General features: G+C 46.7%; 1 protein-coding gene across 1 annotated transcript in view; it reads left to right on the top strand.

The window, feature by feature from the left end:
• Positions 1–3,162, top strand: part of LOC144767527 (uncharacterized) — a 279,414-nt gene extending 276,252 nt beyond the window's left edge. Inside the window, exon 4 of the mRNA XM_078650951.1 lies at positions 555–3,162. Within this exon, the coding sequence (XP_078507077.1) occupies positions 555–680 (126 nt within the window). The 3' untranslated portion in view covers positions 681–3,162. The remainder of the gene's footprint in view (positions 1–554) is intronic.
• The last annotated feature ends 13,725 nt before the right edge of the window (positions 3,163–16,887 follow it).

Genomic DNA, 16,887 nt, shown 5'->3' with positions numbered 1-16,887 from the left:
AAACCTGATGGTCACCCCTACTCAAAATCGACAGAGAGTTTGGCGGAGAGGGTACTATTGACAGAGTACCATCTCTGCCACACTCTGAGTCGGGCACCAACTCTTGGAACAGCTAGGCCCTGAAAAGGGGGCAGTATTTTCTCATCAGAGTTACCAATATCAGTGGAAATGGTAAATCTGGGTACGGGGAACATGTAGCCCATTACGATATTGATCCTAAAGATCTACTAAGAAATTATACTTACTGGGAAAATTTGTAATTCTGGATCAGATTTCCCCACCCACCGATAAGTCCCCATTTAACACACAGAGATGTAATTTGTTGCCGGAAGTGGAAATCTCCATGGCAAAGTAAAGAGATCCACAGTGTTCCTGTTGATCGGATAATCCCAATGGGACCTAGAAGTAAATGCTGAACATGCAGGTAGAAAAATTTATCTGCGGGGAGAAACTATTGTGGAGCACTCCTCACGTTGCACAAGAATGATTATCGAAAAATTGTTATTGGATTTGTATTTTGTTCTTCTGATTTATTACTTTTCCTTCTCTTTCAGAGTGAGCTACATATCCATTATCATCCAAGTAAGTTTATACCCTATCTTTTTAAAAAAATTATTTTATGTCTCATTGAAATGAAAACATATCAAATAATATATCGACAATCAAATTACGTACAATAAAAATTATAGATATCAATGAAGAATTGTTTGAGCAAAGTTGTACATATACCATAAAACAAAAGTACCCTTAAAAAGGAAATTACAAACTAAATACAACTAAAAGAAGGCAGGGATTATGCACGATTGCAATAAGTGGGAGACACCATTACAGAATAGAGCGGACACGAAGTTACAATAAGCATTCCCAATAGGAACTGGAGAGAACTAACATTTCTAGCTTGTCCTATGTATGTTATAAGCTAATGCATTAGGCCTTTAAGTCTGGGCTTCAACATAGTGATTATACTGAGTCCAAAAGTTTCTAGGGGGAAGCAGTTCGCAGTATTCTTCTGTTTGTGTATTACAAAATATCATATCTCTAGATCATTGGGAAAGAGAGGGTGGAGAACCATGTGACCAATGCATGGCTACTACTCTCTTCTCGACCAGAAGTCCCATGTCACCCAGTCGGAGGTTTTTCCTAAATTTTTTAGAGTAGCCCAATATGGCTAAGAGCGGGTCTAGACTTATCATTTCTTTAGTGACATCACTTAGCTTGGAAAACACTTGCGACCAGAAGCTTGCAATAGGGGGACAAAGCCATGCCAAGTGTAGGAAGTCTGCTTCACCCATCCCACATCTCTCACAATTGTTTGTTTCGCGCAACCCACAACGATGCAGTCGGGCAGGTGTGTTGTAGAGTCGATTGAGGAATTTGAATTGTATAAGGCGTTGTCTGCCATTCAGAATAATGCGCTTAATTGATTCGCAACAATAGTGCCACATGTCATCATCTATAGTAAGTTCCAGGTCGGCTTGCCGGGCCAATCTAGCTTTGACATAGTGATCGTGGCACAATTCCTGTGTCCACCAGGTAGATATGTGAGACAAGCCTGTTTGGGGAGGAGGAGCGGAGCATGTTAGAAAGAGGAAGTACCTCTGGAGGTTCTAGTAGCTCTTCCCCTATCAGCACACGTAGTGCGCTTCTAGCCTTAAAATATTGGAATAGTATTAGAGATGTAGGTGGAGGCTCAGTTCCTCCCACTCTTTCCCTTTCCCATCGCTAAAAAAGGTGCTGATATTTATTATGCCTAATGTGTGCAGAGCCTCAACCATTTCGGGTGTAGTGAGGACTGGGAGCCACATGCACCATGCACTAGGAGTAAGGGGGGTGTACAGTATGGAAAGTGCTTGGCGATTTAAGAGGTTGTGCCAGGCATGTGTAGTGGCATTGATCGAGTCAAGGATGCCCGTGTTACGACGTGCAGCGCAGAACAATGCAGTCGTCAAATGTGCAGAAGCCAGCGCAATTCGTACTATATGAAGATGGGGAGGAGGTGACTGTTGATTTAACCAATAAAAAGAATGCGAGGACTGGGTGGCCCGATAGTAGAGGTCTAGGTCCGGGGCGCCCAATCCTCCCATGGAACATGGGAGAGTGAGGAGTTCCCGGCTAGAGCGTGGCTGTTTTTCAGCCAGGGCGAGTTTTATCTGCAGCGTTTTAATACGTTTGAAGAAGTGTGCCAGTAGGACAATTGGGATATTGGCAAATAGAAAAAGGAATCTGGGGAGGACCACCATTTTCATGAGGGAGATTCTGCCGAGAAGTAAAAGGGGTAGGCGAATCCATCTAATAATGCTGTCTTCTAATTTAGCCAGGGCTCTTCCGTAATTTTCCTTGCAGACATATTTAGAGCTTGTATGTATCTGGATACCCAGGTATCGCACCGGGTCTGTGGACCACATCAAGGGAAACTCCAGGTCTTGGGGTAGCATTGCGGGAGTGGGAGGGAATATGATAGATTTCGCCCAGTTAATTTTCAGTCCTGAAAATTCCCCAAATATTACCACTTCCTGTAATACTGGGGACAGGTTCTGGGCTGGGCTCGGTGTAAAAGAGGGTATCATTTGCATAAAATGAAATTATAAGGTTGTACCCAGGGAACACGAATTCCCCTGTGGTTGTGGTATTCTCTTAGCGCACAGGCCAGCGGTTCTCCTACGAGGGCGTAAAGAAGCGAGGAAATCGGGCAACCCTGGCGGGTACCTCTAGAAATCGGAAATGGAGCGGTAACGGCATTGCTAACCCGTGCTCTTGCTACGGGCCGTGTAAAGCGTAGAGATCAGGTGCAGAAAAACGGGTCATAGTCCCATACGTTCAAGCACTAATAGCATAAACTTCCACTCCACCGAGTCGAAAGCTTTTTCAGCGTCTAAAAAGATTGCCGCTACTTTAGTGGCTTGCTTGGTATGTTGAATTGCCCCGACTACAGTGTGAATATTATGCGCAAGTGTGCATCCCGGGATAAAACCTGCTTGTCCGGCCCAACAAGAGAGGGCATAGGAGGGGCCAGACGGTTCGCCAACATTTTAGCAAAAATGTTTGTATCCACGTTGAGTAGGGAAAGTGGGCAATATGAGGAACAGTCATGAGGGGGCTTGCCAGGCTTGAGGTTAACGACCAGGAGTGCCTCCCGCATTGTGGGGGGCATGGACCCACCCTCATCCATTTCTTCAAACAGTCTTATTAAATGGTGGGTAAGTAAGTCCTTAAATACTTTATAAAACCCCACTGTTAACCCATCCTGGCCTGGGCCTCCTCCGGAATGCATCGTAGAAATAGCGCCTTGTATCTCCCATTCCTTCAGCAACTCTGTCAGGGTCAACAACCCGCTCATCAGCCTCTGAATCTAGTTTAATGGGCTGGGCAGCATTTCGGCTCCCCTTCATAAGGTTAGCTATTGCAGTACCAGGACGCTCGCCCTCCCCGTAGGTTCTTGCCACTGCATATTTGCCCACTAGCTTATCCTCTCTGATCGCCTCGAGGTGATATTCCTCCAATGTGGACTTGAGGGCTTCAGGCAGGTGGAAATCATACATGCCTGACTTGTCCCCCTCCAGCTTCGCCAGCCTATTCTTCAACAAGGTCAGTCTTCCCCTAATTGACTTCAGCACTCACGAATGTTTGGATATACCAATGCTACTTATGTAGACCTTAAAGGTCTCCAAGACGGTGGCGAAATGCAAGACCGAACCCATGTTAGTAGCGAAGAATGTCTCTATTGCTTCTAGCATTTCCGCTTTGAACACCTCAACAAGTAAGGAGTATTGAGGGAAGCACCATGTGAATGGAGGGGGCTGCTTAGTAGGAGACGCCAATGTAAGCAATACAGGGAAATGGTCAGAGTAAGTGTGGGGAAAGATCTCGCAATTACTGATACCTCAATCAAGTGCAATCGCCAATAGTAGATTCTAGTATGTAGATTATGCGGCGCTGAATAGTGCGCGAAACCTGCCTTTTCGGATGAGCGAGAGTGCCAGACTTCAACTAGTCCCATTTCCGTCATAGCGCTCAGAATAGCCTCCGCCGCCAAGTAGCGACGTCGTGGTGGACCCCTGGAGCGGTCCAAATCTGGATTTAAGACGCAATTAAAATCTCCACCCCATATCTGTGGTAGGTCGGGCAATTTACGGACTACGGCCAAGAGATCTTGAAAAAACTGAGGGCAATTGTGATTAGGGCCATTCACATTAATCAGTATGCAGTTCATGCTCCTTCCTGTGCACTTGGATATAACATACCGACCATCAACACAAGTATGCAATTCTTCTAAAGTAATTTGAGCCTTAGGGTTAATCCAGGTTAGGACTCCCGAGCATGTGTGGTAAAGCTCGCAGCATGGAGGGAGCCTCGAATTTTACCATGGGTCAGCAGGAGGCTTGCCATCGGCAGGTGTGTTTCCTGCAGGAATACCACATCAGTGTTATTTCTAGTGACATATGCCATAGTCTTACGGATTTTACATTGCTCATTGGGCCCCCTAATGTTCCAAGTCAAAAACCTCAATTCATCCTCCATGGGCATTTGAGAGGGGGAGGTAAACCTCCAGCTTTGTTATCCAAACATATCCTTATGGTTAGTATCCTCGGCTATTGTGTGATGTCCTACGCCTTTTACTGTGTGCATTGTATCCAAAAACACTATTGCGGTCTCAAGGGAAGAAACAAAACCCATCCAATACAAACATAAAGTCCCAAACAGTCCTCCAACCCCCTCCCATGCCATGCCAACCAAAATTGAGCATAGACCACATTCCCCCACCACCCTTCCCTTCCCACTCCCCTATTGAACATTGGCAACGAGCTATGTAATGTGTAACACAGGGAGCCTATGTTACCTAAGCACTATGACTAACCATCTACACTACAATGAACATATTGAGACAATCAGGCTTGTTTAACTGAGAAGTAACAAGTTACTAAACAGAATAGTACAGCTACCCACAAATTAGAATTATAGATAGTTGCCCATAATAAAGTCTGCATACACTGTAAAGACTGTGTTGATTATAATGTCAGAAAGGAGCATCCCCTCTACTATGGAAAGTCTGCAAATACTTGCAATAGTTCTGGACAGCTCCATGTCTCCAAACGCGGACCACTGGATACAGCAGAAAACAACTCCAGTTTACCTCGAGCTCAGGATGCAATGAGTCAGAACGGCATGAGATAAGTGCCGGCCTGCCGGGTTCCTGGAGTAGGCTCCTTTGGTTCTGGTGTCTTAATCATTGTCGTCCATGTGTCCCTCCGGCAATCCATCTGTTGTTTCAGGTAGGGTCTCCCCCACCACATCTCTCTTCGGCTGTTTGGAAAGTTCCTTAAGTGCCGTCTGCAGTGCCTTCGGGTCTGAGAAGATTCGGGATGAGCCGTCCAGGTTGACCCGTAGTCTGGCCTGATATAGCATGGCATAGGTGATATTTTGGCCACAGAGTTGTCGTTTGAGAGTTTTGAATTGTCGTCTCGCCTCCTGCACTTTTTTAGAGTGAAATCACAGAGCCCTCATATTGTAGCTCACCTAGTTCTCTGGCACGTCGCAGAGCTGAATCCCTATCCCAGTAATTCAGCAATTTGGCTAGCATCAGGCGAGGAGGGGCGCCCCGGGGCGGGCGCGGCACTAGCGAGCGGTTGGCTCTTTCTACCACAAAAATGTCAGAGAAGGTATCCCGGCCTAGAAGAGTGCTAAGGAGTTTTTTAACAAATTGTTCCGCATTGCCCATCAAGGTGGATTCTGAAAGGCCCGTGATATGAATGTTGCTCCGACGAGATCGGGCTTCTAAGTCCACCGCCTTAGCTTGAAGATATGTAAGAGCCTTAGCCATCTGTTTGTGTACCGAGTCCGTTTCAGATTGAGCCTCTTCTACCTCTGTGATTCTGCGCTCCGACATATCTATCCATTTGGCGTGCTTATCGAGCCGCTCCGTCATCCTATCCATGTGGAAGACTAGGGAGTTGATCTTCTCATCGATCACCGAAAGGCTATTCTGCAACACAGCGAACATTTGTTTGACCTCACCTGGTTCTTCCTCCGAGTCTTCTGCCTGGGCATCTGCGGAGCGGGCCCCCAGTCTCTCTAGTTCCAGATCGCTTTGTGTCGAACAGGAGCTTCGTCTGCGTTTTGTCGACCTTGGCCATAGTGGAATCCGCCTGAGGGATGGATGGGCGGCACTATTGGTGGAGCGGTGTTATCAAGTCGGCGTACTACCAGATCACCACGCCACATTTCCTATTCACGTGTCTGCTGACCACAGCCACCCAGTGTTTGGGACCTCTCCCAGGACAGATTATTGTAGGGGCACGTAGTGCTGCAGGTCTCCCCACGTGGCAAGTTAGAGAAAGGACGGCCCAGCCAGGGTGAGTATGGTTGTTCCGGGCAAGCTAGGAGCTGGGCCTGTTGTGCAAGGGGGTGCCGACGATGTCTTCCCCTAAATGCAGTTTCTCCATCAGGTCACTGTCGCCAAGTATAAATTTAATCAAAAATGAAAAAGGGCACTTGTAACACTTCTAAACCGTTGGCTGAGAAGAATAGTTAGAATACCCTCAAAAACTCAATGTTGTTTGGAATGCGGTATATATGCTTCCTCCGCCCCACATTGAAGTTGTGGCAGCTATCATAGGGTGTTCCAAATTGTGTTGGATGCCAGCCTCATCCAGAGGCACCTCTGGTCTAAAGTGCAGTGTCCAGAGATAAAGGGTTACCCCACAAAAAAGTGTAAAACCAAATTTTTGAAAAAAGGAAAAAATTGTTAAAAAGGGGAAAACACCCAGAATTTTAATAAGGGGTGAATTTCCGCTATTGTAAAATATGCTGATACTTCAAAAAGATCGAGTTACTAGATCTGGGAGTATTATAATAGGATTGTCGACATGTTTCAGCTCCTTTGGCCCTAGGGGTCTATGGAGCTTTCGTCAGGACTAACACACATAAAGTATTACTCACACGATTTGTGCAGTATTTTTGAAAAGGTTTTTTTTTGACACTTGGTTAGGGAAACCAGCTCTCCAGATTCTGTGTTTGTAGAGCTTGATTCTCCATCAGGGGAATTCCGCTAGATTTAGCCCAGAGCCGCGTGGTAAACTCTTGTCGAACTTGTCGACAAGAGTTTACCACGCCGCTTTAGACCAGAGGTGCCTCTGGATGAGTTACAAGTTACAAGTGTCCTTTTTCATTTTTGATTAAATTTATACTCACCCCGGGGAAAGAAACGGACACATCGATTCCTCATCCCTCCCTGCTGATTAATTATCACTGTCGCCAAGTGCCAGAATGGTGAATGTCTCACAGGGGCCTCCGCTCACGTCTCACGGTGTCGAAGGAACCGTAATGTGTGACGTCAGTGCAGCTAATGCAACAACACTTCAAGCACAACTTGTAAGTCCCACCTGCAGCAGCCTGGCATGCAGTGACTCAGCGCCAAGGGCCACGTCAAGTCATCCCAGTAGAAGTAGGCCTCTCAGCAGATCAGTAGGCCCTAGCCGAGGCCACTCCTTGTGCACCTGGGCAGCAGCATCTCCCCCAGACCACCGCAGCGCGGGCCTAGGACTGATTTCAGGCCACCAGATGTTTCACAGGCCCCTCAGGCCGTCTCAGCTGGCAGGTAGAGGGTGCGCCCCCAAGCAGGAGTGACCGGGCACAGCATGATAGCATGCGGGCGAGGCAAGCAGGAAGGCCCTGTCTGCAATATGCCAGCAGACACAACGTTCCAGGGGGCCCAGCACGCGAATCCTTCGCTCCCAGCCGAAAAAGCGCAGCAGCTAACCTTGGGCTGAGGCGCGGGCGAAGTCACATATTCGGCCAGCGGATCCGGTGCAGGGTGCCAGTCCGTCTCCGTCGTCGATGCTTGCACAGGGCTGTTTCCCCAAGCCGCCGCCACTGGGCACACGCAAGCAGAGAGCCCTCGCACCAGTACCCGAGGGCAGGAAGCGGCGGGTAGTCTCACCGGCACCGCAGCGATCCCCAGCGAGGGCAGGCAACTCCCCACGCAGACATCAGGGATCTTCAGGCACCAAAAGCCGACACTCCAAGCTTGGGCAGGGGAGCCGCTCTCTGCTGTAGGCGGCCCATATCCCACACATCACTCGTTCTAGGGCATGCAGAATGTCCGAAAATGTGTCGTCGGCAGGTAGCTCTGATGTAATGCTGGTCAAATCTGCTCATATCGGACGGGTCACGGGCATCGGCACCGATTGTGCAGGATAGTTAACGTGTAGAGCCGATGGCTCGCAGAGCTCCGCAGTTACGCGGCCATCTTGCGCCGTGGCAATCTCCGCCCCCAAGTTTATACCCTATCTACTGAAATTCAAAATAGTAAATATTTGGGTTGCTTCGGACTGTCCATGGATTTTTACTGCCACAGCTTAAGTGTACTTTTCCACATTTAATAATTGTAGTAGGAATTTTACACCTGATGTCCCTCCTGAGGGTACTGTTGACAACCACCTTAGTATTAGCCCTGCTCAAGATTAATCAGTTCGTACACGGACAGAGGGCCAATTGTAGGACAGGGCAATACTTGGAATTTCTTAGAGGTGGGCAAATTGCCCCTTGGGAGCATGAAATGTGCTAGTTAATGGGGGTGGAAAAAAATCACATTACCAGCAATTGACTGCGTTGTGCACCTCTCATCATGCATGCACTCATTGGGATAATCAAATGAATTGTCACAAAATGTAAATATGTTCTCACAAAGATATTGCTTTGCTGTATGTCAACTGTGTTCTCAACAGGCGTAGCCCAGTCCATGCAGCCCTTCTTTAAATTATTTTATGTTGAAAAGGCATATAGACCTAGTACTCGGTTACTGCCAGTTTTGAGTTTTTGTCATAGAAGGCATTATTGTCACGTGGCTCTACTGTGGGGATTTGTCATCCTCGTGAAGACGAAAGGCACTCAAGCATTCAGGGATCTGAAGCGTTAACTCAATGTACATCGACTTCTGCCCCTAGAGTTAGCTTGTCTGCAGGTTCAGTGGTTAGACTGACCCAGTGGGAAGACGAGGAGAGGAAGCGACATTAAGGCAGAGCTGTGACTTTGGAACTGGCGAACCAAGTTCGAATCCTAGTGTTGTCTCAACATCCTGTGATTCTGGGCAAATCACTTCCATCTCCTACACCTAAAAACAGAATGTGACCTTGTGTAATGCAACTGGTGCTCATGTAAACCTTCAGTTTGTGTTTGCACTGTATAAAGCTGGAAAAAGAAATGCCCTTAGGCTCTTTTCCAAAGTCCACTACTATCCATTGGTTGCTTTCTTTGTGAGCTAATTGTGGATTCGTTGCTTCTGAGAGATGCTAATAATAGCACTGCGGTGATGAAACCTGCACAGCACCCAAATGGCATCACAGGGATCTATCTGTAGCAGGATAGTCAAACTACTGGAAGGTGAAAAGAAACATCTCATTAGTTTAGTTTATTGATGCAGTGGGAGGTTGCCAGTAGCCCATAAAAATAGCCTGGGGCTCATTTGCCACAGTAAAAGCTGTCCAAGAAACCCTAGAATACTCCCATGTCCCATCAACCCACAAAAGTCCAAAAGCAGCAAGTAAGAGCTTTCCCTCAGTGACTGGGAAAGCGAGCTAGGGATGGTGAATTACACCCGAGAAAGAGAAGGGGTGGCTGAACATGGCAGAGATAACCTAGAAGAATGTGGGTCATATAGGAGGAGTAATGATGTAGAAGGAAATGATGGATGAATAGTAATGAATGATGGCTAAGACAAGATGGCTCAGGGATGATGGGAGAGGAATAATGGATAACTGAGAAAGAAAGATGGATGCAGAATGATGGATGAGGAGTAATGGATGATGGCTGAGGTAAGATGGACAAAGGATAATGGATGATGGCTGAGGCAAGATGGATCAAGGATAATGGAAGAGGAATAATGGATGAGGTGAAGAATGATGGTGAGGAAAGATGAACGCGGAATGATGGATGAGAAATAATGGATAAAGGCTGAGAGACGATCGATCAGGGATGATAAATAATGGATAGCTGATGAAAAATTATGGATGAGGGACGATGGACATAGAATGATGGATAAAGAATAATGGATGATGGATGAGCCAAGATACATCTGGATTGATTGTTGAGGAATGATGGATAAGGGCTTTTTAAAATTACATCTGTAACAAATTAATACATTAAATAACCATATCAGACTCTTGGGGGCATTGCCTGCCAGGAAGTCACCCAGCAAACTAAATTCTCATACAAGTACTTCGCTTCATTGACTGACTATAAAAATCACGGGTCAGTGACAGTGAATAATCTTTATTCGGTCAGAATCGGACCATAAAAGAACATAATAAAATACACAATACATCAATCATCAGATAAAATGAATGCATTACAAGGTTCGTTGGTTAGAAAATCACATATTAAAAAAGGCAATTCTAATTAAAAATGTCAAACAGCCAAAATACTTTTGAAAATGGTATGATAAAAGTAAATCCTGAAGAAAACCTTCTGAATTCATTTCGGTCCATATTAAACAAGCATTTGCAATGCAATAGGTCTCGCATTAGGAAAGTTTGAGCTATTGGTCTTGTAAATGACACATTTTTTATTTATGTGTTGGTTTTGAAAATAGCGAAATTAATAGCTTTGTCATTTTTTTTGTTTTGTTTGAATATCTTTTATTGGTTTCCGTTATTTGCTCACAATACATATCATAACGTTAGGCAAGAAAATGCAACATAACATTCCATAGTCATACATAATTATTCAATATAATCAGCAAGGTGCCACAATATAGTATTCTTGCATTGCATCATATAAATCAGACAGTAGAAAAGGCTTTAGAGCGTGCACAGCGTCATGGTCATAACAGCAATACATCTTGGTGTTTATGGGTGCATTGCTGAGGGGTATAAGTTCTTAGCTATGTGTCTCTATCGGCCCATATCAATAAGTTGGTGTAGGGCGTGCCATCCAAGACGTTACCACTGACAAATGCATATAGATATAGAGCAGCACATATATATTGCGATATTCTGAGCATCTTAACAACTATTTAAAATTAAAAGAACATTGAAACACTAAATAAGAAAAGCAAGAAAAGGAAAAAAAATCATGATAAAAAAAGGGAGGAAATCATTAGTGCGTCGCTGCCAGTGCATGTCTTCAGTTCTGGGGAGTGTCAAGTGTGGGAGTCGGGAGGCATATCTCCGCTGCGGTCAGGATCCTCCCGGAGGAAGAGAGTCAATACTCTTGCGCCATACTAACGTCAGATGCGCTGCGCGGCGGGAGCGGGGTCACCAGTGTGTTTGTCTGCAACGCAGCCATGTGGTGTGACTGAAGTGTACAACTTATAGGTACCAGGTGCTGAGCGATCATGTAAGTGCACAGCCCCCTGTCCTGCCCGCCCCCTGGGGGGGACCAGGGATTATTAGCTTTGTCATTTAGAATGCCAATACTTTTAACTTTTGCAAATGTGACACCTATAGCATTTGTAATGCAACATGTTTTGTATTTACGTGACTTAGATGTATTGACATTACAAATAACAATGGCTTTTAATTTTTTTAAATAAGTAATACTTAAATAAAAGTTATTGTCATTTTTAATGGCAATAGCTTAAACTTTTGTAAATAACTTTTGTGAAGATTATGTTCAGTGTATTTTATTGTGACGAAAATCCAAGAACAGAAGTGAAATATTAACATCTTTTTGTGACATTTGTAATAAAGCTTGAAATATTGAGAGAACATATTTGAACCAGTTGTTGTTGAATGGTTGCACAGATTGATGCTGTGGTGGCGCGGAGTGATGTTGTGGTGGAGACGAGTGATGCTTTGGCTTTCAGTGATGCTGTGGTAGCGCATAGTGATGTTGTGGTGCCCCTGAGTGATGCTGTGGTGCCCCTGAGTGATGCTGTGGTGGTGCGATATAGATAGAGTGAGGGCGATAGATAGCTAGAGGGAGGGCGAAAGATAGAGTGAGGACGATACATAGATAAATAGAGTGAGGGCGATAGATAAATAGAGTGAGGGCGGTAGATAGATAGATAAATAGAGTGACGGCGATAGATAGATAGACAGAGTGAGGGCGATCGATAGATAGAATGATGGCGATAGATAGAGTGAGTGCGATAGATAGAGTGAGGGCGACAGATAGAATAAAGGTGATAGATAGATAAAGTGAGGGCGATAGAGTGAGGGCGATAGATAGATAGAGTGAGGGCAATAGATAGGTAGAGGGCAATAGAGTGCGATAGATAGATAGAGTGAGTGAGGGCGATAGATAGATAGCTAGCTAGATAGAGTGAGGGCGATAGATAGAGTGAGGGCGATAGAGTGAGGGCGATAGAGTGAGGGCGATAGAGTGAGGGCGATAGAGTGAGGGCGATAGAGTGAGGGCGATAGAGTGAGGGCGATAGATAGAGTGAGGGCGATAGATAGAGTGAGGGCGATAGATAGAGTGAGGGCGATAGATAGAGTGAGGGCGATAGATAGAGTGAGGGCGATAGATAGAGTGAGGGCGATAGATAGAGTGAGGGCGATAGATAGAGTGAGGGCGATAGATAGAGTGAGGGCGATAGATAGAGTGAGGGCGATAGATAGAGTGAGGGCGATAGATAGAGTGAGGGCGATAGATAGAGTGAGGGCGATAGATAGAGTGAGGGCGATAGATAGAGTGAGGGCGATAGATAGAGTGAGGGCGATAGATAGAGTGAGGGCGATAGATAGAGTGAGGGCGATAGATAGAGTGAGGGCGATAGATAGAGTGATGGCGATAGAGTGAGGGCGATAGAGTGAGGGCGATAGAGTGAGGGCGATAGAGTGAGGGCGATAGAGTGAGGGCGATAGAGTGAGGGCGATAGAGTGAGGGCGATAGAGTGAGGGCGATAGAGTGAGGGCGATAGAGTGAGGGCGATAGATAGAGTGAGGGCGATAGATAGAGTGAGGGCGATAGATAGAGTGAGGGCGATAGATAGAGTGAGGGCGATAGATAGAGTGAGGGCGATAGATAGAGTGAGGGCGATAGATAGAGTGAGGGCGATAGATAGAGTGAGGGCGATAGATAGAGTGAGGGCGATAGATAGAGTGAGGGCGATAGATAGAGTGAGGGCGATAGATAGAGTGAGGGCGATAGATAGAGTGAGGGCGATAGATAGAGTGAGGGCGATAGATAGAGTGAGGGCGATAGATAGAGTGAGGGCGATAGATAGAGTGAGGGCGATAGATAGAGTGAGGGCGATAGAGTGAGGGCGATAGAGTGAGGGCGATAGAGTGAGGGCGATAGAGTGAGGGCGATAGAGTGAGGGCGATAGAGTGAGGGCGATAGAGTGAGGGCGATAGAGTGAGGGCGATAGAGTGAGGGCGATAGAGTGAGGGCGATAGAGTGAGGGCGATAGAGTGAGGGCGATAGAGTGAGGGCGATAGATAGAGTGAGGGCGATAGATAGAGTGAGGGCGATAGATAGAGTGAGGGCGATAGATAGAGTGAGGGCGATAGATAGAGTGAGGGCGATAGATAGAGTGAGGGCGATAGATAGAGTGAGGGCGATAGATAGAGTGAGGGCGATAGATAGAGTGAGGGCGATAGATAGCTAGATGGCGATAGATAGCTAGAGGGCGATAGATAGCTAGAGGGCGATAGATAGCTAGAGGGCGATAGATAGCTAGAGGGCGATAGATAGCTAGAGGGCGATAGATAGCTAGAGGGCAATAGATAGCTAGAGGGCAATAGATAGCTAGAGGCCAATAGATAGCTAGAGGCCAATAGATAGCTAGAGGCCAATAGATAGCTAGAGGCCAATAGATAGCTAGAGGGCAATAGATAGCTAGAGGGCAATAGATAGCTAGAGGGCAATAGATAGCTAGAGGGCAATAGATAGCTAGAGGGCAATAGATAGCTAGAGGGCAATAGATAGCTAGAGGGCAATAGATAGCTAGAGGGCAATAGATAGCTAGAGGGCAATAGATAGCTAGAGGGCAATAGATAGCTAGAGGGCAATAGATAGCTAGAGGGCAATAGATAGCTAGAGGGCAATAGATAGCTAGAGGGCAATAGATAGCTAGAGGGCAATAGATAGCTAGAGGGCAATAGATAGCTAGAGGGCAATAGATAGCTAGAGGGCAATAGATAGCTAGAGGGCAATAGATAGAGTGCGATAGATAGATAGAGTGAGGGCGATAGATAGATAGCTAGCTAGATAGAGTGAGGGCGATAGATAGATAGAGTGAGGGCAATAGATAGCTAGAGGGCAATAGATAGAGTGCGATAGATAGATAGAGTGAGGGCGATAGATAGATAGCTAGCTAGATAGAGTGAGGGCGATAGATAGATAGATAGAGTGAGGGTGATAGATAGATAGAGTGAGGGTGATAGATAGAGTGAGGGTGATAGATAGAGTGAGGGCGATAGATAGAGAGGGCAATAGATAGATAGAGTGAGGGCAATAGATAGATAGAGTGAGGGCAATAGATAGATAGAGTGAGGGCAATAGATAGAGTGAGGGAGATAGAGTGAGGGCGATAGATAGAGTGAGGACGATAGAGTGAGGCAGATAGATAGATAGATTGATAGATAGATGGGGAGTGAGGGCGATAGAGTGAGGGCAATAGATAGAGTGAGGGCAATAGATAGAGTGAGGGCAATAGATAGAGTGAGGGCAATAGATAGAGTGAGGGCAATAGATAGAGTGAGGGCAATAGATAGAGTGAGGGCAATAGATAGATAGAGTGAGGGCAATAGATAGTGAGGGCAATAGATAGATGTGTGTGGTTGTGTGTGTGTGTGTGTGGTTCTGTGTGTGTGGTGTGTGTGTGTGTGTGTGTGTGTGTGTGGTTGGTTGTGTGTGGGTGTGTGTGTGGTTGGTTGTGTGTGGTTGTGTGTATGGTTGTGTGTGTCTATGGGTGTGTGTGTGTGTGTGTGTGTGTGTGGTTGTATGTGTGACTGTGGTTGTATGTGTGGCTCTGTGTCTGTGTGTGTGTGTGTGTGTGTAGTTGTGTGTGGTTGTGTGTGTGTGGCTGTGTGTGTGGTTGTGTGTGTGGTTGTGTGTGTGGTTGGGTGTGATTGTGTGTGTGTAGTTGTGTGTGTGGTTGTGTGTGAGATTGTGTGTGTGGCGTGGTTGTTTGTGTGGTTGTGTGTGTGTGGCTGTATGTGTGTGTGTGTGTGGTTGTATGTATGTGTGTGTGCAGTTAGAGAAGCATGTATGTGGAAGAGAGCAGCACAGCAGAAGAGAACAGGGAGTTAAAGAAGGAGGCGGGTGGAAGAGAGCAGCAGTTCAGCACAGGAGAAGAGAACAGGGAGTTAGAGAAAGAGGTGAGTGGAAGAGAGCAGCAGATCAGCACGGGAGAAGAGAACAGGGAGTTAAAGAAGGAGGCGGGTGGAAGAGAGCAGCAGTTCAGCACGGGAGAAGAGAACAGGGAGTTAGAGAAGGAGGCGGTGGAAGGGAACATCAGATCAGCACGGGAAAAGAGAACAGAGTTGGAGAAGGGGGCGGGGTGGAAGAGAGTCGCAGATCAGCATGGGAGAAGAGAACAGGGGGTTAAAGAAGGAGGCGGGGTAGAAGGAAGCAGCAGATCAGCACAGGAGAAGAGAACAGGGAGTTAGAGAAAGAGGCGGGTGGAAGAGAACAGCAGATTTGCACAGGAGAATAGAACAGGGAGTTAAAGAAGGAGGCAGGTTGAAGAGAGCAGCAGATCAGCACAGCAAAAGAGAGCAGGGAGTTAAAGGAGGAGGTGGGGTGGAAGAGAGCAGCAGATCAGCACAAGAGAAGAGAACAGGGAGTTAGAGAAGGAGGCAGGGTGGAAGAGAGCAGCAGATCAGCACGAGAAGGAGGTGGGTGGAAGAGAGGAACATATCAGCACAGCAGAAGAGAACAGGGAGTTACAGGAGGTGGTGTGAAAGAGCAGCAGATCAGCACAGGAGAAGAGAATAGAACAGGGACTTAGAAGGAGGTGAGGTGGAAGAGAGCAGCAGATCAGCAGAAGTTAACAAGGAGTTAAAGAAGGAGGCGGGTGGAAGAGAGCAACAGATCGGCACAGGAGAAGAGAACAGGGAGTTAAAGAAGGAGGCGGGTGGAAGAGAGCAGCAGATCAGCACAGGAGAAGAGAACAGGGAATTAAAGAAGGAGGTGGGGTGGAAGAGAGCAGCAGAACAGCATGGGAGAAGAGAACAGGGAGGTAGAGAAGGAGGTGGGGTGGAAGAGAACAGCAGATCAGCACGAGAGAAGAGAACAGGGAGTTAAAGAAGGAGGTGGGTGGATGAGAGCAGCAGATCAGCACAGGAGAAGAGAACAGGGAGTTAAAGAAGGAGGCGGGGTGGAAGAGAACAGCAGAACGGCACAGGAGAAGAGAACCAGGAGTTACAGAAGGAGGCGGTGGAAAAGAACAGCAGATCAGTACAGCAGAAGAGAACAGGGAGTAAGAGAAGGAGGCAGATGGAAGAGAGCAAAAAGATCATCACAGGAGAAGGCAACAAGGAGTTAGAGAAAGAGGCGGGTTGGAAGAGAAGAGCAGATCAGCACAGGAGAAGAGAACAGGGAGTTAGAGAAGGGGGTGGGTGGAAGAGAGCAGCAGATCAGCACGGGAGAACAGAACAGGGAGTTAAAGAAGGAGGCGGGTGGAAGCGAGTAGCAGGTCAGCACAGGAGAAGAGAAGAGAACAGGGAGTGAAAGAAGGAGGCAGGTTGAAGAGAACAGCAGATCAGCACAGGCGAAAAGAACAGAGTTAAAGAAGGAGGCTGGGTGGAAGAGAGCAGCAGATTAGCACAGGAGAAGAGAACAGGGAGTTAAGGAAGGAAGCGGGTGGAAGAGAACAGCAAATCAGCACAGGAGAAGAGAAAAGGGAGTTAGAGAAGGAGGCAGGGTGAAAGAGAACAGCAGATCAGCACAGGAGAAGAGAACAGGGAGTTAGAGAAGGAGGCGGATGGAAGAACGTCCCTA

The sequence above is a fragment of the Lissotriton helveticus genome, chromosome 7 (genome assembly GCF_964261635.1).
Source record: "Lissotriton helveticus chromosome 7, aLisHel1.1, whole genome shotgun sequence".
Lineage (NCBI taxonomy): Eukaryota > Metazoa > Chordata > Amphibia > Caudata > Salamandridae > Lissotriton > Lissotriton helveticus.
Note: the sequence above shows the minus strand (reverse complement) of the source record. Positions and strands in the feature narration are given on the sequence as shown.